Consider the following 24,484-nt stretch of genomic DNA (forward strand, 5'->3'; position numbering starts at 1 on the left):
CACCCCTGAGGTAGACACAAGCCTGTGGTCAAATGCCTTCATTTTTATTTTTGCCTTCCTCTAGACCAGCTTTTCTTAAAACTTTTTATCATAAAGGATCCCTTGAAAGACCTTTCCGGTCTCAGGCAACCCCTGCTAATAATTACTAAATATACCGATCACATGATATTAGCATGATGGTTAGTGTGATTGCGCTGAACAAACCCTAAGGTTGTAAAGGAAGGCTGTTCTAAGAGAATTGCAGGTTTACTATTAACAATGCTGGACCGGGTGGACCCGATTTGTGTATCACTCGGCTGTAGATCCTCAAATCATCTCTGAATTGGTGCTGACACTGTCCTTCCTTCTGGAGGGTGTCTACTTTTGTTCCCCATGGTCCCTGTGTGTGTTGTAAAGTAGTCACCACTCCAAGATCACTCCCGGGGTGGACTACAATCTCATGTTTAGTTTACTAATTTGTATTGGAAATTATAGTCTCATACTTAGTTTACTATAGTATATTGATATTATAATTTCTCGTAGAAATTGTAGTCTATCCTAGGAGTGAGCTTGGAGCGGTGACTACTTTATAACACACACAGGGACCATGGGGAACAAAAGTAGCCACCCTCCAGAAGGCAGGACAGTGTCAGCACCAATTCAGAGATGATTTGAGGATCTGCAGCCGAGTGATACACAAATAAGATACATTTTTGTAATTAGTTAAATTACTTGAATGTATTTTTAAGATTTAACTCCTGAGTTTCGTGTCACATTAATGGACATATGTTTTCCTTCAAGCTAACTATGTAATGTGTGCAGGTCTGTAGACCTTCCCTGACCCTGCCAGAAATTCCCTGTGCGAGCCTTCTTTGTAGGAGAATCGATTAGCCATGGTGGATTTTCCTTCCTTATCATTATCATTTTCTGCTGAGATAGGTGTGCTGATGTCTTTCCCATCCCTTCTACTGAGGCATAAACAGGCATGTTTGGTAATTTCAATGTGCATAATTGAGGAACCATCTATTGAACAATTCATTGTCTATCTTTAGATGAGGGGCATCTTATGACCTTCCTTATGACCAAATCAGATGGAAATACAACAAATGATTAGCAGACGAAAATGTATTTCAGACGTTTACTGATGATGATCTGCCTTTGTACGGGTCATAGGTGTCCACTGCAGAATCTGAATGTTTCTTAAAAAGGATCTCTAAAAGTCTGTTTCAGGTTGGATGGGGAGGTTATAAGGTAAGCACACAAATGTTAGCAATGCTTCTTGAGGTGGAGTAGGGAGCACCCAATGAAAGAATCACAGACTTGGAAAATGCAGTCTAATTGAAGCAGATTTTTTATCTGCTTTACTATTTTTTATAAGCATTTGGAGGAAATTATTTCTGCTTCAACAGAGTTCTCCTGGCCTGCACTTCGTTTAACTAGAGTTTACCTGGCCTGTACTTAATTTAACTAGAGTTCCCCTGGCCTGTACTTAATTTAACTAGAGTTCTCCGTGCCTGCACTTCATTTAACTAGAGTTCTCCTGGCCTGCACTTAATTTAACTAGAGTTCACCTGGCCTGCACTTCATTTAACTAGAGTTCTCCTGGCCTGCACTTCATTTAACTAGAGTTCTCCTGGCCTGTACTTCATTTAACTAGAGTTCTCCTGGCCTGTACTTCATTTAAATAGAGTTCACCTGGCCTGCACTTCATTTAACTAGAGTTCTCCTGGCCTGCACGTCATTTAACTAGAGTTCAACCTGGCCTGCACTTCATTTAACTAGAGTTCACCTGGCCTGCACTTCATTTAACTAGAGTTCAACCTGGCCTGCACTTCATTTAACTAGAGTTCATCTAGCCTGCACTTCATTTAACTAGAGTTCACCTGGCCTGCACTTCATTTAACTAGAGTTCTCCTGGCCTGCACTTCATTTAACTAGAGTTCACCTGGCATGCACTTCATTTAACTAGAGTTCTCTTGGCCTGTACTTCATTTTCTCAGATTTAGGGGTGCTGACCCCAAAAAGCCAAGCTTGTCCCTGCCCCCTTCTTCTGAATTTCTATATTTGTCCTTTAATGTGATAACAAGCTTAATTGGCTCATAAGTAAGCTTGCTAGATACAAGAGGGATAGACTAAGCTCGACTTACTAAAAAGGTCATGCTTAGTTCATATGCATATGGCTACTGATCTATCAATTTTTTTGACATGTGGTTTATGCCATGCCTATGCGTTTTTCCGTATATGCTTCATTTGAATCGCCCAAGTTTGTGACACGTCTACTTGAAATTAACTTTAAGAAGATGTACGATTGAGCAGGTGAGACAGCAGTAGAGCAGGACCTTCTATTGATGAAGGTGGGGTAGATGAGGGCTGAAGTTGATATCAAGGACATGTATAGGTTTATCATACTCTCTAGATGAAAAGCAGAGCACAGTGTGTTATGTTTTCCGCCTAGATGGGGCGTGAATGGGGAAGGAGTCATCCTCTGCTAATAAAAACATGTTTGATTGAAGTGAGTAAAGGCATTCTCTCCACCCCCTCCTCTTCCAGGTCTCTCTAAGCATATTTCTCATTCCTTGAGTAGCTTGCTGCTGCCTGTACCATTTAGCTTTCAGGGTGATGTATCTGAGTACTGTCCGTGATACTTCCTTTTTTTTCCTCAGCTGTGTTATTGCAAGTGCACTAATATGGCTACAGTTGTGATTTATTACAATTCCATTGTTTAGCCATATACAGCTAGCAGTTGACACTTTAAAAATGGATATAAAACACTAAGATAAAAATAGATGGTTTGAAAGCGGGTGCCAAGGCAAGAAAAATGAAAACAAACATATTTAGTACATCGATGCACATTTCCCCATGTTTTATCTCCTTAAACACAATGCAAGTACTTAAAAAATTGTGGACGTGCCAGAAATATTGTGTGTTCCTATCTTCCTCGTTGAAATAACACAGCTCTTAAGCATGTGGTGTCAGCCCTGCTTACTACAATTCGGATGGATTACGAAGACCACAGGTTTCTCCTCATCTCCATAATCCCTCCTCATCTACATAAGCCCTCCTCATCTCCTTCCTCTCTTCATCTCCATTATCCTTCCTCATCTACATAACTCCTCCTCATCTCCTCCCTCTTCATTTACTTAAAGGTGAACTATGAGATGAGTGATTTCCACTCACCTCAGAGTTCTAGCCTACCTGTGACAATAAGACTGTCACAGGTCGGCTCAGTAGATCGGGAGGTGAGCGAACACATACCAGGTTCGCTCACCTCTCGATCCTGTCACGGCTCTCTGCTGTGACAGGGGGAGGGGCTGGATTCCCCTCTCCCCGTTCCGATCTGCCAGCGCTGACTGGCGGAACGGACGGGGGAGGGGGCGGGTTCAGCTGGCTCTGCCTCTAGATAGGCAGAGCCAGCTGTCACTCACGCAGCTGGGCGGATCCCGACGTCTAAGTCGGGATCCGCTCCGTTGTCTCAGTATACCGCGAGCTGTAGCTCGCGGTATACTGAGCTTAGGGTAACGGGAGGACGCTAGTTTGTGTCCTCCCGTTACCCTAAGGAGAACTATGTGGAAAAACACTGACCCCATAGTTCTCCTTTAACCCCTCCTCATCTCAATAACCCCTCCTCAACTACATAATTCCTCTTCATCTCCTCCCCCATTTTTATCTACACAACCCCTCTTCATCTCCTCCTCTATCCTCATCAACATACCCCAAAAATTTGCTCCGTGGATGACCCTGTCGGCAGCCTCCCACCCGACATCCTGAAAATCGAAGGAGCCAGGAGGAAAATTGTCAGCCAAACAGTGACTGTAGCTAATCCACTACCATCACTGTTCAGGTATTCTGAGAGGTCTTTCCTCTTGGTTTTATAAACATTGTGCCAGATCTCCTGATATTGTTGTACATAGACTTTAATGCTAATACAGGTATGCATGGTACAGCAGATCGCAGCCCATGACTGCTGGAAGTATAATTAACAATTGTGCATCTGTGTCTAAGTACCAAGTGTGCATGTATATGTGTTACATGTACTAAAGTCCCTGGTGTCCCACCCTTCTTCCCCCCATTCCCTGTGCTATATAAAGTATTCTAAACTCTATAGTTCCTCCCAGATCAGTACACACAGTGAACCATAAATAGTTAAAGACCTATATAGTTGCCTGCACTGGAAAGGGATTCTTTTCTTAATGAACATGGAGATGGCGTTTAAAGTCCACACCACTAGGACATGGACATACTGCTAGTAGACCGTAAAGCGCACCTCTAGCATCAATGTTTTAAAATAAATCTAGCCCCCAAACTCCCACCTCTATTAAAAAAATAAATAAAAGTATTTCAAGCATTACTCACGCTGTCTACCCATCCTCCTCCATGGTCCAGCTCCAGTTTTCTTCCATTAAGCCCAGGGGTACGAAGTTCAGATATGACTTCATGAGCTTCAAATCTGTTCTGAATGACATTGGAATGGGATGGAAGCTGAGCGTGTCTTGTGAGCCACTAAAGGGGATCACTATCTATGTCAGATTCGTTTTTGTAACATTTGACGGGGGGATCACTCCTATAATGGGTTTCCTCACTATATACGTCAGGCCCATTTTTGTAACATGTGATATGGGATCACTCCTATAATGGGATTCCTCACTATATACATCAGACCCGTTTTTGTAACATGTGATGGGGGATCACTCCTATAATGGGATTCCTCACTATATACATCAGACCCGTTTTTGTAACATGTGATGGGGGATCACTCCTATAATGGGTTTCCTCACTATATACGTCAGGCCCATTTCTGTAACATGTGATATGGGATCACTCCTATAATGAGATTCCTCACTATATACTTCAGACTGTTTTTTTAAGATATATAGGTGCAGTGTGCAAAAAATGGCATATTCTCTCACCCAACTGTGACTGTAACGCACAAAAAAGATCTTATTAAGGCATTAAGCTAACTCTAAACGAACGCCTCTGATGTGATAATTTAGGAAATGTTTAAGAGTGCTTTGTAACGAGAGGTTAAAAAGTGTAACTGATAGTCTAGAGGAAGCCAGTGAACAAGTCTAAACCTGCACTCTTCCATTCATTGTTCTTTACCATGACTTGGGCCAGAAAAAAATTAGGAAATATTTTGGTGGGGGGACAAATATAAGCTGCTTCTACTTTGACAAAATACTTTTGAGAAAATTCAGAAGACAATTAAAATCAATCAGAGAATCACTGATGCTATTTTATTAAAATCTTAGCCATTCTAAATGTAAAAAGTTGACTTAATTTACTAAAATCTAAATTATATAAAAATCCAGAATTTCCAGCAGCCAACATTTGTCAAGCTTCACATTGCTGCTAACCTGTGTCCACCGGCAAAAGTGTCTATAATGGTCAAGTGAGCTTTAGAACTGGCGGTCTGGTCTGATGAAACACGGTTTATTTTACACCATGTGGATGGCCGGGTGCATGTGTGTCGCTTACCGGGGGAAGAGATGACACCAGGATGCACTATGGAAAGAAGGCAAGCCATCAAAGGCAGTGTGATGCTTTGGGCAATGTACTGCTGTGAAACCTTGGGTTCTGCCATTCATGTTGATGTTACTTTGACATGTGCCACCTTCCTAAACATTGGCTGACCAAGTACACCCCTTCATGGAAACAATATTACCTGATGGCAGTGGCCTCTTTCAGCAGGATAATGCTTCCTGCCACACTGTAAAAATGGGGCAAAAATGGTTTGAGGGACACAACAATGGGTTTGAGATGTTGAGTTGTCCTCCAAATTCTCCAGATCTCAATCCAATCAAGCATCTGCAGGGTGTGCTGGAAAAAAAGTCAGAACCATAGAGGCCCCACCTCATAACTTACACGACTTAAAGGATCTGCTACTGATGGCTTGGTGATAGATACCACAGCACACCTTCAGAGGTCTTGGGGTGTCCATGATTTGACGGTCAGGGCTGTTTTGGTGGCAAAAGGGGGACCTACTTAAATTTTAGCATGAAACAGACTTTTTAGGTTCCCATGAAACAATGCATTCATAAAAATGTCCTCATTTTATTAAATATTTTATATTTAAAATACACCACAAAAAAACAGAGTTGCAAAATTGATTTATATAGAATTTAACCTTTATTCATGCAGCCCTCTTGTCTACCCCCCATTTTGTACAAGATCCACAGATATTAACAACATTCTTTGCAAACCAAGATAGTTTCTATTACTGTACATACATGACAAACAGTAGTACTCTATGCATTTCACATCTTACAGGGCTGCTTCTTCAGGATGATGATAAAGGTTTAAATGTTGTTTTTAAACTACACCAATCCAAGGTTGGACCAGATTTCCCTTGGGCAAGAGCAGGTGTATCAGAAGAGATGTCAGAACAGCAGGACTTGAGAAAATGTGAATCTTCAATGCTGATATTATATTCTTCATCCTGATAGATATTTAATATGCAGGAGCAAAAGAGACCCACAGGCAGACTCTTCCTAACAGGATGTCATCACCAAAGTATATTGTCTAGAAACGTAGTTAACGTGGAACACACACGGCTTATGGATACTTTGGATCCCCAAACCTCAAAGTTTGGTACGCAAAAAGGAACATCCCCCTAACATATAAACCTCATGCCCCAAATCTTTAGGGAGCTTTCCCTATAGCAGAGATCACCAGCCATGAGGAGGAAAAAAAGGGAAGAAGTGGTGTCATTATAGGAGAATTCCCCTTCACTCTGTTCCCACAAGGGAAGGGAAATCTCCCCTGTGACCCAGGCAGCAATAGAAACCTGATAGAGGCTTTAACCTAGATTTAAAAACAACTTATTTATCATTTTGTTCCCCAATATATTTTTATACCAAAAAAATTATGATTGACATCAGCAAAAAGTTTAATAAAAATAAAACACATTTTTTTAATCATTGCCCAACCACATCGGATCAGATTTTGGAGCATGTTCGAAAATAAAAATAAATTTTTGACACAGTATTTTGGTAATAAGCATAGGATAAAAAATGTTGTTGTTAGGACATGGCCTTCTCCTGTGGTTGGTTTCTATCGGTGGTGTGTGGTTAAGGGAGGTTGGAAGTCTTCTTTTCTGGTTGGTTTCTATCAGTGTTGTATGGTTACAAGGAGATGTCTTCTCCTGTGGTTGGTTTCTATCAGCGTTGTGTGGTTTTGGGAGGAGAGGGGTCTTCTCCTGTGGTTGGTTTCTATTGGTGGTGTGTGGTTATGGGAGGGGGTCAACGTTGGTGGCATCCGTTTGAAGATGGAAAATGCTGGGTTATTTTTGGATGATTATCATGAGGCTTGGTCGATATAGGTAGAGGCGGACTTTTTCTAGAACGTGGACATATGGTATTAATCAAAGGATGCAAAGCAGTAATTTTAGTACAGAGTTATGTCTGGCGTATGATCCTGCAGGTTGATGTCATTGCTGGTGTTTGTAACCTACAGATTGTAAATGTCTCTAAGGGGCCATTTGAAAAATGGACATGCACCATTTTCTGCAATGCAGCACAGTGCATCACAACGCTCAGTAGTGCATTATAATGCATTGCGGTGTGCTGTAACGCAAATGCATTGGTGTGCTATTCATATTCACATGCGCATTAAAATACCACACTCTTGTGAATGGGTGATAAGTTGGTGGAATGGGCTCTAAAGGTGTTGACTTGAATTTGTTCCCTACAGGTGGTAGTGAAAATAAAACATGCTTATTATACTTTTGTAATGTTCAATAGGCACCAGGAAGTGGTCTGAAATAAGGTCGATGTCAAGTAGGTATCTTTTATGGCGTGAAAGGATGAGAGCACCTAGAAAATCAGTTCAGATATGAATTTGTATTTGTCACTATACAAAATAATGTCTTGACTTATCGCCATGGCCTGGTGCTCTCATCCTTTCACTCCATACAAGCTGTCTCTCCCAATGACCCCAAATTAGAGACCCAGCAATGGGCAGCCTCCACCAGTTCAGCAGTAATTTTCCTTGAGAACTTGCAACCCTTCTTGTCATTGAGATTGCTTTCACACAGCTCAGTACACGTTTGTGAACAGTGGTATCTCTTGTGCTGTTGGCATCACCCAAGGTGCAATGGTTTTGTGTTTCTGTCGGTAGATCTGCAGGAAGAGGCATCAACACAATGGAGCCTATTCACCAAGGGGAGAGTGACAGGTGTTGGGAAAGACGATCGTACTTAATCGTACATTTTTCTACATGCAGTCACTGACGGTTGAGAACCGATGTCTGGGGCCCGTTCTAGGCTCTTTGTGCTGGAGATAATGGTATTTAAATCACTCTGAAACCTCTTCAGCCAATAGACTCTACAAAAGAGCAGACATCTTATATCACAGCTGATTGGAACGATAGTCTGTGTCCTGCTGATCCAGTTCCTGATTATAAAGGAAGTGAATGAAGATGACTGGAATCTACAGATACACAATATTCTCTTCTGTGTGAATGTGTGCAATTTTCTGCCATGTAATCCATGCAGGTAGAGTGTCCATACAAGGGGCGGAATTATTGTCTAAAGTGCAACTCCAGCCAAAGCTTTTTTGTTTTACTTTCCAACAGGGTCTATATGTGTTATAACCTTTGACAGGTTTTATTTGCTGTATATGTCTACCTGGTGGAGCTTTCTCCTCACTTCTTGTCTCAGTGACTATACAGGGTGTGGGGTAAATATCCCCATAGGGGACAGAGATAACAGTAAAAACCTTACACAGGTTCTAAACTTTAACTTCTTTGTACAAAACTAAATTAAAAAAATGGGCAGGAGTCTTACTTTAAGGGGTTGATTTATAAAAGCTTTGCCTGGCATTCAGCACTAGTATCGGTATCGGTGCATCCCTAATCAAAATCACTTTCCAGAGATTTCCTCTTATTTCCTGTTACTTCTCCAAGATAAAAAAAAATGAAGCCAATCTCTTTAGTGGGACAGTGACAGCAAAAAACTTCATAGGGATTTTACCCCTCTCTACTCTAAAATGGAATGGTTTAAATATGGCAGCTGGTCTCTTTTGCTCCTGCAGGCCCCTGCCAGCACTAGGTCTGGATTTGTCGTCTGTCTCTGATTGCAGACAGCAATAGATCACTATTAGAAGTAATTTGCTGCTGCAGAAATGCACTGGGGACCTAAATCAGGTCTCCACTGACAATATTGTGATCCCCCATTAAAGAAAAAGTGAAAAATAAATGTAAAAAATGAATCCCCAGAATAATTTGCAGGTTGCAAAAATGATGTTGGATTATCTGGATGACATTTGCATTCACTGTGTAAGAATTGAATGCCCATGCACGTGAACACAATGGCATTTGAAGTTCTAGTGATCACAAACCTGTACAAAAGTCGCCATCTTGCAAATTTGTGCACTCATCAACCTGACTTAATCTTATCTTAATATTATACTAACAATTTATGCAAATCATTTTTTTCCCTACATGCAGTGCAATGTATCTTTCAAAGGGAAATAAGGCTCTCCTAAGGAAAACGTATACATTCACTTTGAGCTTTACCATTCCTCTATGTTGCATAATTGTCCCACTAATTTGATATCCGTGATCTAGAGATATAAGCAGACTTGATTAATTATATTTTGGGGTAAATGGTGCATTGGGAAAAAAGACAGTTTTAAGTGTTTTACAATTTATACCCAGTAAAACCAAGGGAAAAAAAACTATGTGTATCCACATTTCCTACCAAATTAAAGTCCTATCTGCCCTGAAAAAAATTACCGTATAATATGTTAGGGGAGACCACAAAACCTAAAAGATATAACGGGTGGACCCGAAACATCGCTGAAATAAAAATTTAAAAAATAAAACGCTCTGGAACTCAAGGGGATTTAGGGAGAAAAAAAGCATGGGACTCAGTCCTATTGCTGTAGAGATATTGACTGCTGCCTGGTGCAATAGTTTCATCTCTCTTTTTTTTTTCACAGGTAAAGTTTTATTGTTTTTTTAGACACATAACAAAAAACAAGTGACACACGAAAATTAAAATCATTAAATCACAAATTACAGACAGTCAATACAAAAAAGTAACAGATCATAATAAAAACAGAAAAGCAAAATAAAGCGTGGATCTTAGGTACCATAGATAAAAAGATACAGTTGGACCCACTGATGGGCCAATCTAGGATACATATCCCCAGGGGGAGGGAGAAGGGAGGGGGTCTGCCTCACGATCAAGGAGAGAGAAGGAGACATGTCCCTTCATCTCGTCATAGGTAGTTTGATCTCTCTTAATAAGGAGGGAAACTTTTTTTTTTATTAAAAACAAAAACAACTCTTGAAGACATCCCATCTTTCATGAACACCGAAATTAGCTTTATTGTAAAGAATTGTTTTGTCTCTAAATCTGTGTCTACCCCTGACTCCAAACATCCATTTAGTCACAGGCTTCAACATTTCTACATTATCTGACCCAGGAAAGGTTTATTTATTTAGGACAACATATTCCTGCACTCTGAAGAAAAGCTTAGTGCAGCTGTCAGTCATGCTGGGATTCCAGCTTTTGAACTGGGCATACTCATATCATCTGTATTGTTCTCATATATTTACTTGGCTTGAAAGATGGAGTCTTAGGGTGTTGAAATGTGAGGTTTACTTTACCCACGTGACAGTCCGCCCTAGCATATCTCAATGTCACCTCAAAACACAACTAGAGTTCAAACGCCTTGGGTGATGCACTATTAAAATATTTGCAAGCAATTCCATTGGTTTTAAATATCGTTTGTCACGACCGGGCTATGTATGAGATGCTTCTTGAGAGATAACGAGGTCTCACTAACATCACAATTGCACATCATTGCTTTTCAAAATTGTGTTAAAAACTCAGAACGAACGATCAACAGTCATTCCCTTATATAGTGAAAATTTAAATATGAATGTGTTTTTGAGGCAGCAAAGCAAAATGTCTGGAGAAAAAAGAAAGCGGGAGATAAAGAGAGAGAGCAAGCATGAGAAATCCACTTGAGTGATGAAATGTTTTCAACTGTAGGCTCTATTCACACTTAAAGTGACACTAAACTCCGTTAAATCCTGAAAATGCATTCAAGTACCTTAACAATTAACAAAAATTAGGGCTGTGGAAATTAAAGATTAATTTCTCGATTAATCGTTAAACTTTTTGATAGCGCCCTTCGTTAGCCGACGGAGCCACTTGGGCCGGTGAGTTTGCCCAAGAAACTTTCTGCACGAGCGCCAGCCAAGGCATTGGCCTATACACATACAGCACAGCAATGAAGTAAACTACTGGCTACTTTTGTTCTTCATGGTCACTATGTGTGTTGTAAAGTAGTCACCGCTCCAAGCTCGCTCCCGCGATGGGCTACAATCTCATGTTTACTTTACTAATTTGTATTGAGATTGTAGCCCATCACGCAAGTGAGCTTGGAGCGGTGACTACTTTACAACACACACAGGGACCATAGCCACCCTCTAAAAGTAGGACAGTGTCAGCACCAATTCAGAGATGATTTGAGGATCTGCAGCCGAGATAAGGTACTTGAATTCATTTTTAAGATTCCTGAGTTTAGCGTCACTCCAAACATGAGCGTGACCATGTGATTTAGAGGCATTTTTTGACCGTTTTTGTGCCACTTGTAGTGCAAGATCAGAAATCTGCGTTTTGACCCCATAGACTTCTAAATCGGAGTGCCTAAAAATGTGTGTAGACACACATTTTTCAATAATTTTTCAGGTGCACCTATTAAAGCCAAAGTGCACAATTCTTCTCAAAAAAAGAACACTGGGCTCTTTTGGGGTAGAACCTGGTGTACATTTTGCGCTTCATGTGACTGGCGACAGGATGCTCAGCTGTGAACAAATGTTGCACTTCTATCTGTGATATGTCTATTCAAAGATGTCAAAAGAGGTGTTTCAATTATGAAGATGGCGGTGTGCTGGTGTCTCTCTTTCTCATCTTTGTTAGCAAACATTCTACACAAAAAAAATTTCCATTCAAACTGAAAAAAAATTACAAAAAAACTACTTCCTCAGGGATTAGTAAGATCTACAAAAGGTTTTATAGCATCTCTGGTGACACCTATTCAGAGCCATGGTCTTTGGAATGAATTGCAGTTGTACAACCTACGTGAATGTCAAAATTAAGAAAAGCAACATTTCTTTTCAGGTTATATTTCCAGAATGCTGAGGAATTATACGCTGCGTGCCTGTGACGGAGAATATGTATCCCTCAAATGTCCTCACAAAACCACCATCAGCATCCAGTCTTCATTCTACGGGAGGAATATGCCCAGCCATCAGATATGTCCATCACGTCACGCACAGTCATTCGCTACCTTCATCAAAGAGGATGTATCCTGCTCTGCTGGGACGTCTCTCCAGGTACAACGTCTGCCATGTTGTGAAAGAATTTCATGTTACCTTCTTTTCACAGTCCGATGACCTGTTTATTCTAGATGCCAGTTTACATTGTTCTGCATTTTCTCTGAAGGGTTCAATGACCCCATTGGGGATATATCCCCTTATCTCCTGTTAGGTTAGGAAGTTTGGGAAAACTTTTCAGTTGTACTGCAACAGAACACTTTCTTTTTTAGTAACATGGGGAAGCGTTAGCCAAATTTTTAATATTGCCCAATGATAAAAACATTATTATTGCACCTGTCTTTGATTCCCAGTGGCAACTGCTCCATCCATTTCATGTCATGCCATCAAAGGGACAGAAGAATAGAGGTGAAATCTCCTTAATAGGGCCACGGACAACAATAAACACCTAAATGTAGGTCTAACCTTCCCCTGTATATCTAAAACTGGAAATGTTGGCCTTTAAAGAAGATCTTTTGAAAAATACTGCTCATCTACAAGCTTCCTGCAACCTGTACTAACTTGGCCAAATAAGCCTATTGGCAGAGCCAACATTTTCCATAGAAAGTCTTGGCCTGTCTACTGTCTTACTGTTGGTGAAGTTCAACTATTCAAAAACAGTAAAGTTTTTGTACTTGAAAGGTCACACCACAAAACCAGACTTCAACTTCACCAACAGGTGGCACTGCAGTTGATTTTGCAACTGTAGTTCCTCGTCCTGGTAAAATATGGAGCTGTGGTTCTCAACTGGTGTGTTGGTTGCGACCCGAAAGTGGTTTAGTGGTTCACCGCGTGCCTTCCACTGCACTAGGTGAAAGGCTCTTCTGCCTCCCCCTAGAGGAGCCACAGTCAAATTAGTTTTTTTTTCTATTGAAAGTCTAAAATCGGGTATCAAAGGTTTTAAAACAATAAAACAGATTCCTCCATCAACACTTATGACTGTTGATCAAGGAAACCCCTTGCTATTTCAATCTCCAGTTGATTGGCTGCTAGCTCAGTTCGGCTGAGAATTTTCTGACCTGCTCCTTTGATCAGCTGATCAAGTGATGCTGGGCAGAAGGATGCCGGTGTTCTATTGAAAGCTCCAACTCATTCAGATCTCCAACTACCTCACTTCCGGTGCTCACAAAGACTGGAGCGCATTGCGGTGCGAATGCGCGCATAGCGTTTTCAGAATACTCGTCGAGTTTGCCACCTGCTAAATATTGTTAAAATGCAGCTGTACAGAGCTCCGTCAGTCTTTGTGTTTTACAGTCTAACAACGTCTGGTCGGAATCTCCAACTTGCACATACCTGGCAGTGATGTAGTTGGAGATTTCGACCAGTTGGAGCTTTGGATGGAACACCGGCAACACAGTTCCTGATGAACCTGGGCAGTTGTCTGACATGCAATTCTTTTTTTCCATAAAGTCTCTTTGCATACATTCACCACTTCAGGTGGTCTTATGTCTGGTATTCCTCTAGCATGCATCAGCATTGCAGAATATCCTTGTATCATTGTGTTTAACTTGTCCATTGTTGATCTAATGCATTTCCTGTGGTTCACAGTCAATTACCTATGTAATAGCATAGCCTGGGGGTACGTTTGCTAGCTGCTCACTTTCAACAAGTTTTATTGCCCTCTTTGTACTGCTCAGGTAATGTAAGCAGAAGCTAAATCTACACTGTTGACACTCGGTAAATAGAGTCCTGGCAGGCAGGCAGCAATTGGGTTTCTCTCAAGACAACTTGAAAGTTGTTTGTTTTTCATGATAACCGACCCTGGAATACCGTCCTCATACAGTTACAGCAAATAATTGCATCTGGATGAGTTCCATGGCCTTCACTGGCTAGGATGATTGACTGTCGGCTACTATGTATTTAGCCCTGATTGCAATGTACGGCTATTCTGACATACCTCCAGGGTCTGATAATGTGGCCGTGCTGTGTCATGTCTCAAGTCGGTGGCTCTGGGTCTTGTTTGATTGCCTGCGGCTTGACAAATGGATTTATTTAGAACCAGTTGTTGTCATTGTTGGGTTTGTCAGACAGGAAACTCTAGCCATACACGCTTCAAATTTCTCTCGGCTAAATACCGTGAATGGAGGAATCCCTGATGTTGGCTATTGTATTCAGCAGCCATTTCTCGAGTGGTTGCTCAATACCCAAACATCCATGGACTCAGGCGCTGTTCTGCTGAGAAATGCTCAGAATTTTCAGACTGTCTTCATTTACAAAAACTCAACAGGAATATTTTGGCTGATTACTGCTGAATTGGCCAATATTCAAGCCGTGAAAGTTTGGCTGATTACTGCTGAATTGAATTGGCCAATATTCAAGCCGTGGATGACCCTGACAACATTAACCGGCTCAACAAGCTTCAGTTGGCTGTACCGTGACAGGATCCAGAGGCAGTACATTTTTTCAGGTATGCGAACAGCCGCAGGTGCTGGCTGTCTGAATACAGTAGCTGGCTGGGGAGCTTCTATCATCCACGCTGTGCTATGGCTAGCTTAAAAGAGAAGTATGGGGTAAGTGTTTTTTCCCATAGTTCTCTTAAGGGTCACAGGAGGACATATACTAGCGTCCTCCCGTGACCCAAAACTCAGTATATAGTGAGCAACAGCTCGCTGTATACTGAGACCGCCGCAGCCAGGACGGATCCCGACAATACTGTTCGGGATTCACCCAGCTGCGTGAATGACAGCTGGCTCTGCCTATCTAGAGGCAGAGCCAGCTGTACCCACCCTCCCCCGTCCGTTCCTCCAGTCAGAGCTGGAGGATCGGAGGGGGGGGGGGAATCCCTGCGGGGAGCTGTGACTGGTAGTCACGGCTCTCTGCAGGGAGATAACGGTATGTGTTCGCTCACTTCCCGATCTATTGAGCCGACGTGTGACAGTTTCATTGTCACACGTCGGCTCGAACTATGAGGATGAGTGATTTTCACTCACCTTATAGTTCTCCTTTAAGGCTCTTGCATTGCAAATTGGTTTTGGGGGGTCAACTTTATTCTTTTCTCAATGGCCCCCAATGCACTCCAATACAGTAGACAATGCTCCTCACCCTTCAATTCACCACCACACATACAAGCAAACACACGCACTTTGTTACAAAGTGTTTGCCTTCGGCTGCTGTCAGAATACCCAAATGGAGCTTGCAGCTGATTGGCTGCAAGCTCGGTTTGGCTAAAAAAAATTCCAACTTGCTCTTTCGATCAGCGGAACTGGTTAAAATTTGTACTTTGTATACCCGACTTTATTGCCTATTATGCCTACAGGACAGGAAGGGAAATTTCCCCAATAGAACAAAACGGGGGTTTTAACCAATCCCTCCTCTATACAAAAGTAAACATTTTGTCCTTAGAGTGACTAAGAGTCTAATATATAAAACTGTCAGATGATGTTAATGGCTGAGCAGCCAATCAGTTTCCGACCCTGATTCTTTGGCTACCATTTTCAATACAGAGTTAAAAATGAGTACAGTCTTAAAAGCAGTTATCCATTCAAGCAGAATCATAGATGAGGCCCAAAGGAAAGTGAGGCTTAATGGTGTACAAACATACTGTGGGGGATAAATGCAAAGGCCACTCTAAAAAAACTAAAAAAAACAACAAAATGTTAAAATATCAATGTTTAAAAATAGAAATATAAAAGGCAGAATAGTTATTTGTGCTGGTAACTTAAAGCTAATAAGAGGTTAAAAAGGAACAAATTCTATTTTATTCTTCTAAGTTTGCTTTAAATAACACCAAATGCACATTGAAGCTCACCCCTCGGATCTGCAGACGAATTAAATGGACTAGATACTATCTGGGCTATTCACTAAAGGGTGAAGAGTTTGGAGAAGGCAAGAGAAGGGAACAATCTAGGCCAAAGTAGCTGATTTGGAAAAATTCTCTGATTCAGTTCACTTTCCACTTCAGCTATATTGTTCTAGATTGTTCCCTTCTCCGGCCTTCTCCAAACTCTTCACCCTTTTGTGAATAACCCTGATACTATTTACACAGCCAGGGCCGGGTTTACTCTCTCTAATGCCCCAAGGCCAGGGCCCCCATCACCGCCAAACCCCAATGGAGAATGGCAGACCTGCAAGCAATCTCAGTGACATCCCCAAGATCACTTGTACAAAACTAAAGGTGGCTTCACAGCTGTACATTTAGCTCCGCTTGCCCAAAGCAGGGCTAAATGTAGAAAACTACTACCCGCCCGGCGCCCGGGAATTGCATGTTGGGAAATAGGAATTCCACACATCTGCTGCCCTTCTATTCGCTGCTGTCCCGAGGCCGGGCCTAGGTTGGCCTTGTGGCATATCCAGCCCTCTACACAGCATGTCCCGGGTGTCCTTTTGACAGCTGGGAATTGCAGCAAAAGTGGCGGGGAGGGCGGCAGCATCGAGGAGAGGCAAGGTGTGCTATGCATGCCCTGTGTTCTTTGGTGGAGTTTTTTGTTTCCATTTGTAGCACACCTAAGGTACCAGACTGGTTAAAGATCCTCAAAGATCACAACAACTCTAAAGTTGGTTTAAACAGCTTAGAGACTTCTGGTGTTTGTTTACATTAGAGGAGCAAGCTGCCAAGATTCTGCTGATGTCATAGTGATAGGAAACACTTTAGTACATTGTTTGGTCACAGCAGTGGCGTAACAATCGCCATAGCGACCCAGGCGGCACAGGGGGACCCGGCCAGGGCATCCCGCTGATGCCGTGTGGGCCGCCTGGGTCGCTATGGCATATCAGGGTGCTGGCCGTCACTGGGGCCTCACATCACGGCTCACAGTGCTCTCCTCACTACCCAGCTCGGTCGCCTGAACGTTTCTCTCCTCCCCGCTGGACGCTGCGCTGTGTCAGAGGGGACATAGAGCAGTGCACAGCGGGGAGGAGAAATTCATAATCGGCTTTATCATGCCACAGTGGAATTGATCTGACAATCTAATATGTACCAATTTCTTTTATAAGAATGCTCTTATTGTGTCCCCCATATTCATAATTGGCTGATGAAACATTGAACTTGTTTAGCATTGTCTAGCATGTTTGTACCTCCCTTCGGCTACAAAATGTCTTCATTTCTCTCTAACATTTCTACATTTCCTGAAGTAAAAGCTTGTATTACATATATCATTTATAATATAATCCCTGGCAAGTATCCAAGAATTTTATATTTGTATGTTTTATGCACTCAACTTCATAGCAGTCAAGAGAAATCTGGTTCAAACGTTCCCTAAGTAGAATATAGTCTAGTAAAATTGACAAATACACCCTTAATCAGTGAAAATCCTACTGTGCTGATTCTTAAAAGGGCATTTCATAAATCAGTGAATGTGACATTCACCAGACATTCACTGTAGGGGGAATCAATTACTTTAATTTAAAACACAGGTATCAGGAAGATACAGCTGCAGTAAATATTGGGTGAATGTCACATTCACTGCTTTATAAATATGCCCTAAACTGTATATAAAGTTTTTTGTTTTTTTAGTTAGAAAGGGCTAGACTCTTTCCAAAGCTTTAATTGCTGATTGACCTCTCCATTCGTCCTGGTGACCATTGTCAACAAAAAGGTTATAGGAAATCCAAACATTTTCAGCTGTCAAAAGAACAAGAAGTGGGATCTCCTTTTTATTTTTTACTGGTGAAAATTGTGAGATGGGAAATCCAAAATCTTACAGTAGTCACTGGAGCAGGAGGTGAGAGTAAACCTTCCAATGGGGACCCCTTTTTCTGTGACAACTGGAGAAGGTAATACCCCTCATTGTAGATATTTTCCCTTGCTTCCTGTTGCATATTATAGAAAGGAAGTGTGGGAAAATCTCTGCAACATGACATAGATAGCAAAAATAAACTGACCCCTTCTCGGATCTATCCAAACTACATATACACTTTAAAGCGTACCTAAACCAAAATACAAAAATGTAATATATTGTAACCCACCAGTCCTTAAATATGGGGGCTGCATTCTTTTTTTTAGGGATGGATCGTCACTGTTTTCGGTATAGAGTACGAGTACCGATACATTGTTTTCATCACTCGCCGATACCGGATACTGAAACCGGAAGTCCCATTAAGGAAGCCAGGCTGCGTGTAATGACTTGTTTCCAGGTTCCTTATTAGCTGGGAAGCTGGGCAGCGTGTCATTACTCGGGGCCCGGCTTTCCGATTAGCCGGGAAGCCGTCTTCATGCTCCCTCATCTCCCTCATCACCAGGGGACGAGGAAGCACGGAGACGGCTTTCTGGCCAGGTAATGACTCACTGCCTGGCTTCCTGATTGGCCAGCTTCCGGACCAATCAGGAAGCCGGTTGGCGAGTCATTACACGGCTCCTGGCTTCCTGATTGGCCGGGAAGCCGGCTCCACGCTTCGTCATCACCAGCCCTTTTTTAAACATGAATTTAACAAAAAAATCTTCCCTTAAGATTATACTGTGCATATAATGTAGTGTATCCATGTTATTTACTTGTTAAAGCCTCCCTTGTGTAGACATTTAAAAGCCCTGAAACCTCTGCTGGGTGCCGCCATCTTGGATGTGATATCAGCAGCTTCAGCAGACTCAGTGCTGTCACACTAATATTCCCCTTTACTCCTCCCCTGGCAGCTTCATCAAAGGTTATGTAGGAGGGGAGGGGCAGAAGAGCTGGAACAGCACAGACAGTAATTAGACACTGCCAGAAAAGGAAAGGGCTATGATGTGCAAGGAGGGGGAGGGGGCTGTGCTAGGGAACTGATACTTCCTGGGGTGATCTAAGTTTTTTTCAAGCTCAAAGCACATTGTAAATAAATAAAACATATTTGTGATCGGAATCCATTTGCCATAAGGGCAAGTAAACCCAATACTGACCTGAGGTGTGCCTTGATCCTGATGGACAGTATGCCAATGAGGGGGCATACTCTGTGAAATCTTTGAATGAAGGGACCGGGTGGGCGGGTCGTGCTGCCGAAAGCCGTGCCCAGGTGAGTCTACCTGCCTTTTTTATGTGCGAGAGGAGGGAACGGACTCCTCCCACAAATACAGGCTAATCAATTAGCCTTCAAACTTATGGAAAGGGGAAAAAACAAGCAAGCATTCAAAATACTTGATTTTGCTGTGTTTTACCAGTACATTTATTTAAGTTGGTGACAGGGTCTCTTGAAAAGATCATTAGCTGCTTTCTGGCAATAACATTGAGGTTCTACTGAGTGTGTATTGAGGAGAGCAGGGAAAGGGGGCCATGTGAAGTGGAGATAAAATAAAGATTCATGAGACATGAGGCTGTTAGCAATTAAACATTTATTTAATGTACCGATTACACACAGTGAACATTTCCATGAAAATGTATTTAGGTAAAAATAAGAAAGCAGACAAAATAACTCATACATCTGAGTGAATCATCCTGCTTTTGTAAAGTTAAAACAAATCACTATTTTCTGCCACTGACAGCAAGCAGAACACGGTAAAATAAAAGCTATGTCTGGGGGAAACACGCTCTTTATAGCAAACCTGAGTTTTTCCATGTAAGGCAGAGAAACAGGTTCACTTCAATCTTCCCCTCCCCAGCAGCACATACTCATCTTCCTCTCGCTCCACCATCACTGTTCACCTGCCAGGAGTGAAGACAATACCTCTTACCACAAGTTTGGAGGAACTTGGCACTTACTCGAATGAGGAGCATACATATCTCAGTGTTAGCTATGATTTGACCAACTCAAAGGGTGGCTTCTCCATCTTCAGGGAGCCAACAAGAGTGCTGGGCATGGGAAGGAAGAGTATGTGCTGCGTGGAAGTTGAAGATTAAACTGAACTTGTTTCTTTGCCTTGCATAGGTAAAGCACTGGTTCACTTTAAAGTACAACTACAGCCCAAACTTTCTTTTTAGTTTTTGATAGAGTAGGTAAGAGTCAGATCCTTTGTCCAGTTCTATGGATGTGTCCTTGATGGACTGATTTCCTTTTACTTCATATGCCGGTGTCGCCAGAACCAGAAATAACAGGGTGTCACCGGGAAAGGAAGGCACAGGTAACGATATTTAAACCCTTAAATAATGAAGTTTTTGCTGGAGTTGCGCTTTAAGACCTACTGTACTAATTTCACTAAACCATATCATTGATATTAGTATTATAAATTCTAAACAACATAGTTGTCAAAAATTCCAGAAGGTGTACCTGATATGCTGTCTGCAGCAAACTACTATTGAATAGTGACCAAGCTTACATGGTGCACGCATGCCACGTTCCCTCTGCAATACAATAAAATGCCTGAGTAAGCATGTCATAATTGACTGTGCACAAACACCAATCCAGATAAGTAATGCACAGAGCATGTTCTTCTGTATTCCCCCAAACAGCAACAAAACCCTGAAGATGTTGGCAAATATGTAGGAATTTTCCTGGCATAAGAAATTAGAACCTGAAACGGTACTCAGGATATCTAAAGAGCACTCGGGTGCCCCAGACTCATCCCCTTGGCATTTGGCCGCCAGAATCTTATATGTCTCTCCAGAGGACACATTTAGAAGTATTAAGGAATTTCGACTTCTGAACCCAAAGCCAAGCTTGCATTTTCTGACATCACTAGCATGACTGAGTTGGATGGGTCCAGATCAGGATAAACTGTGTTGTTGAGCTCCTTGTCTTGTATGATGAGAAACTCTAATTGTTTATTGTCTTCAGTCACTTCTATTACTTCATCCTCTTCCTCTGTGGATTCATCTTCTTCATCCTCAGTGTCTTCCTCCTCGCACTCAGAAACTCCTTCAGTTCTCCAAAGATAATGAATACAGCTGATGACAGAAAGAACGGAGGGTCGCGAAGAAGGGTCCCATGAAAGGAACTTGTTGAACATTTTCAGGGCTTCTTTTGTGAACTTCTCCCAGTAAGCTGGTGGGGGAACAAGACTGGCACTCTTCTGCCAGTAGTAGTAGACCTGGTACATGATATCAGCTTCCACAGCTCCTTTCCAGGGAAAGTTTCCTGTTAGAGAAACAAAGAGAAGAACTGCAAATGCCCAGGAATCTATACTTGGCGTAACAATCAAATACTCTTGGTACTTCAAGGAACACAGCTCAGGAGACAGATATGGGATGATGTGTGACATGGAAGTGACAACACTGCCAACAGTCTGAGTTAGGCCAAAGTCACACAATTTGATCCTGTGACATTCTTTGTCCATGAGCAAGACATTGTCTGGCTTAAGGTCACGGTGCACCAGTCCTCGGCCATGCATGAAATCCAGAGCCCTAGCCAACTGTATGGCACAACGTTTAACTTTTTCTTCTGGTAATCCAACCTGAAACATAAGACCGAAAATCTTTATGAGATATTTTAGATTTACATGGAATTCGATAAACAGATAATTAATGTTAATTGGCCAAAACTGAGGTGTGTATGGATAGAATCACAAAAAAACCAAAGCAATCTTTGCGAACTTTTAATATGTGCCTACTTTTTTTCTTCACATTTAATGCAATAATTATTATATTATAATATATTAATTTAATATATTTGATATATAATAAATAATAATAATTACCGTATATATTATAATATTAATGCACTTCGGAAGAGTTGATGCATTTTGAATGTGAGAAACGTGCAAAACATTAATTTATAACTGTCAGTATTGTGCACTGAGCTAAACCTCTATTGCTAGCTGATTCGTGATTGGCTGCTACAGATTTCTTCCAGAAAAAACTATAACCGATCAAATTAATTTACAAAGCAGCATATTCCTTATCCTGTGGTCACACAGCACCATCCCTCTTGGCAAGAGCATGCTGCAGAGAACCAGGATCAAAATAATCATTATGGATAAAAACTGGAAGGTTCTGCAGGGTTTAATCCCGACCTCCATTTTGTATGTCCTTTTGGTAGCTATCAGTTAACTTTAGTTGGCTTCAGTTGTTATATATTTTTCAACTATTAAAACTTTAATTATAATTGCATTTGTACGAATAAGCTTTAACCTACATCCCATGCACTGGACTGAGCCAGTTAATTGACTGGTGGCACTTATCTTCTACAATATCATGTAGTCATTAAATCATTCAGTCGTTAATTATGTAGTCATTAAAAATGGGATATTATTGTCTCGTTCAATATGGACATGATGAGAACAAAAGTAGAATTGTTGCCAGTAGCTATAAATTGGAATAATTCATACATATTTTCACAGAAGGAAATGTGAATCCTGGTCAACTGATGTCTGCAACAGTTTTACTTTTGTCTTCATTTTCTTGTTTCTAGTTTTAATAAAAGAGAACTGCTGAACCAAATGTACAAACAACTCACGTGAGGCTTAATGAGGTGATGTAGGGTTCCCGCCATAGCCAGTTCCTGAGTCATGATGTAGTAGTCCATGGTGTTGATGAAGACTGGGTAGGTGGTGATGATGCCATGGTTGTTACACAGAGAGATGGACACAGAGAGCTCCTTTAGAAATTTTTTTAACTTGGTCCTGTCCTTTCTCACCAGCTTCATGGCCATAGGTTTACCTGAACACAGATGAGAAATACATAAACAATGACATCCTAAACAGGACTCTAAGGAACATCATACAATGGTTTTTGTTGTCCATAGCAAACACTTTCTCCTACCATTCAATCACTTACAAAGCCATACACAACTCTGCCCCTGGCTATAACTCAAACCTTGTCTCAAAGTATCACCCTAATCGTCCACTCTACTCTTTAAATGACCTTCTGCTTTCCAGCTCCCTCGTCAACTCCTCCCATGCTCACCTCCAGGACTTCACTGGAGCCTCTCCTACTCTATGGAACTCTCTACCCCAACCTGTCCATCTATCTCCCACTCTAACTGCCTTTAGGCGATCCCTTAAAGGAGAACTATGAGGTGAGTGCTTTTCACTCACCTCATAGTTCTAGCCGACCTGTGACAATGAGACTGTCACAGATCGGCGTAGTAGATCGGGAGGTGAGCGAACACATACCGGCGTTCGCTCACCTCTCGATCCTGTCACGGCTCTCTGTCGTGACAGGGGAGGGGCTGGATTCCCCCTCCCCGCTGGGGGTCATTGAGTTCACAGTTTTTAGCGTAATGACGACAGAATGAGCTCATATTCTGCTTAACCCCTTCATGACTGAGGCCTTTTTTTCATTTTTTACACCCATGTTATATTCCACATTTTAGGCCTGAAAATGACTTAAAACCCCCCAAACATTATATATTTTCTGAATACCAAGACCCTATAGAATAAAATGGTGGTAGTTGCAAATTTTTATGTTGCTCAATATTAGCGCAACTCCTTATTAAACCCCAACATTTAGTGAAAAATTTAATTAAATGCCCCAAAACACAACAAAATACCAATGTTTTAAATAAAATATACAAGATGATGTTACAACGAGTAAAACGATACCAACATGCCCTGGGCATAACCTGGTTACAAATTGAGTGCACCCGTGAAACGGGGAAAAACTGCAGTACCCCAAAAAGTGCATAGAAGACGCTTTAAAAGCCCCCGCAGGTCATCAATTTAGAGATACCCCAAAATACTGGCCCTAGAATTATTGCTCTCACTCCGGCGTGCGCGGCGATACCCAACATGTGTAGCGCGTTCATCGTTTTCATACGTAGGCGCACCCGAAGCTTCTGTTGTAAAGCAGACAGTCGGCTTTACAAGTTTAAACAGAGTCCCGGCAGCAATAGCCGCCGGGAGTCTATTTAAACAGCCCCGAAGCTGGCGACGTACACTGTACGTCGTCAGTCACGAAGGTGTTAAAGCTCGCCACTTGCTGGCTGCAAGTGGTCAATATCAAATATTATTTTCAACATATGGAGATAATAAAGAAACTATTCATCAACTAAAATACTTTTTTTATCCATGAAGATTATAATGAATTTTACATACCTGTGACCTTGTCCTGAACAAGTAGGACTTTGCCAAAAGCACCCTGGCCCAACCTCTTGATGTACTGATAGTGATCATAGATTTCCCCGATGTAAAGAGTTCTGTAGGGAGGTTCCATTGTAGGTTGCATGAGGGTGGGAGTCTTCAGCCACCTTTGAAATAACACATTTTCAAATGTCAATAAAAAAAAAGAAAACACATTCTGAAATTAGGCCAAAAACGGCCATCTTTGAATTATTTTAAAGCTGGATCAGATTGTTCAGCCTTGCATAAAAAGTTACCAAAACCTTGCTATGCTCTACCCTGGTAAAGGAAAACAACTAATAGAAGTCCAGGCTGTTTACAGATAGATACAAAATGGGAATT

General features: G+C 41.7%; 1 protein-coding gene across 1 annotated transcript in view; it reads left to right on the top strand.

Moving 5' to 3' along the window:
* EVA1A (eva-1 homolog A, regulator of programmed cell death) overlaps positions 1 to 24,484 on the top strand; it is a 278,261-nt gene that overhangs the window by 36,162 nt on the left and 217,615 nt on the right. The window contains exon 2 of the mRNA XM_018575472.1: positions 12,113 to 12,327. Coding sequence (XP_018430974.1) covers positions 12,113 to 12,327 — 215 coding nt within the window. The remainder of the gene's footprint in view (positions 1 to 12,112; positions 12,328 to 24,484) is intronic.

This window comes from Nanorana parkeri, unplaced genomic scaffold (genome assembly GCF_000935625.1).
Source record: "Nanorana parkeri isolate BGI_ZX_2015 unplaced genomic scaffold, ASM93562v1 scaffold53, whole genome shotgun sequence".
Classification (NCBI taxonomy): domain Eukaryota; kingdom Metazoa; phylum Chordata; class Amphibia; order Anura; family Dicroglossidae; genus Nanorana; species Nanorana parkeri.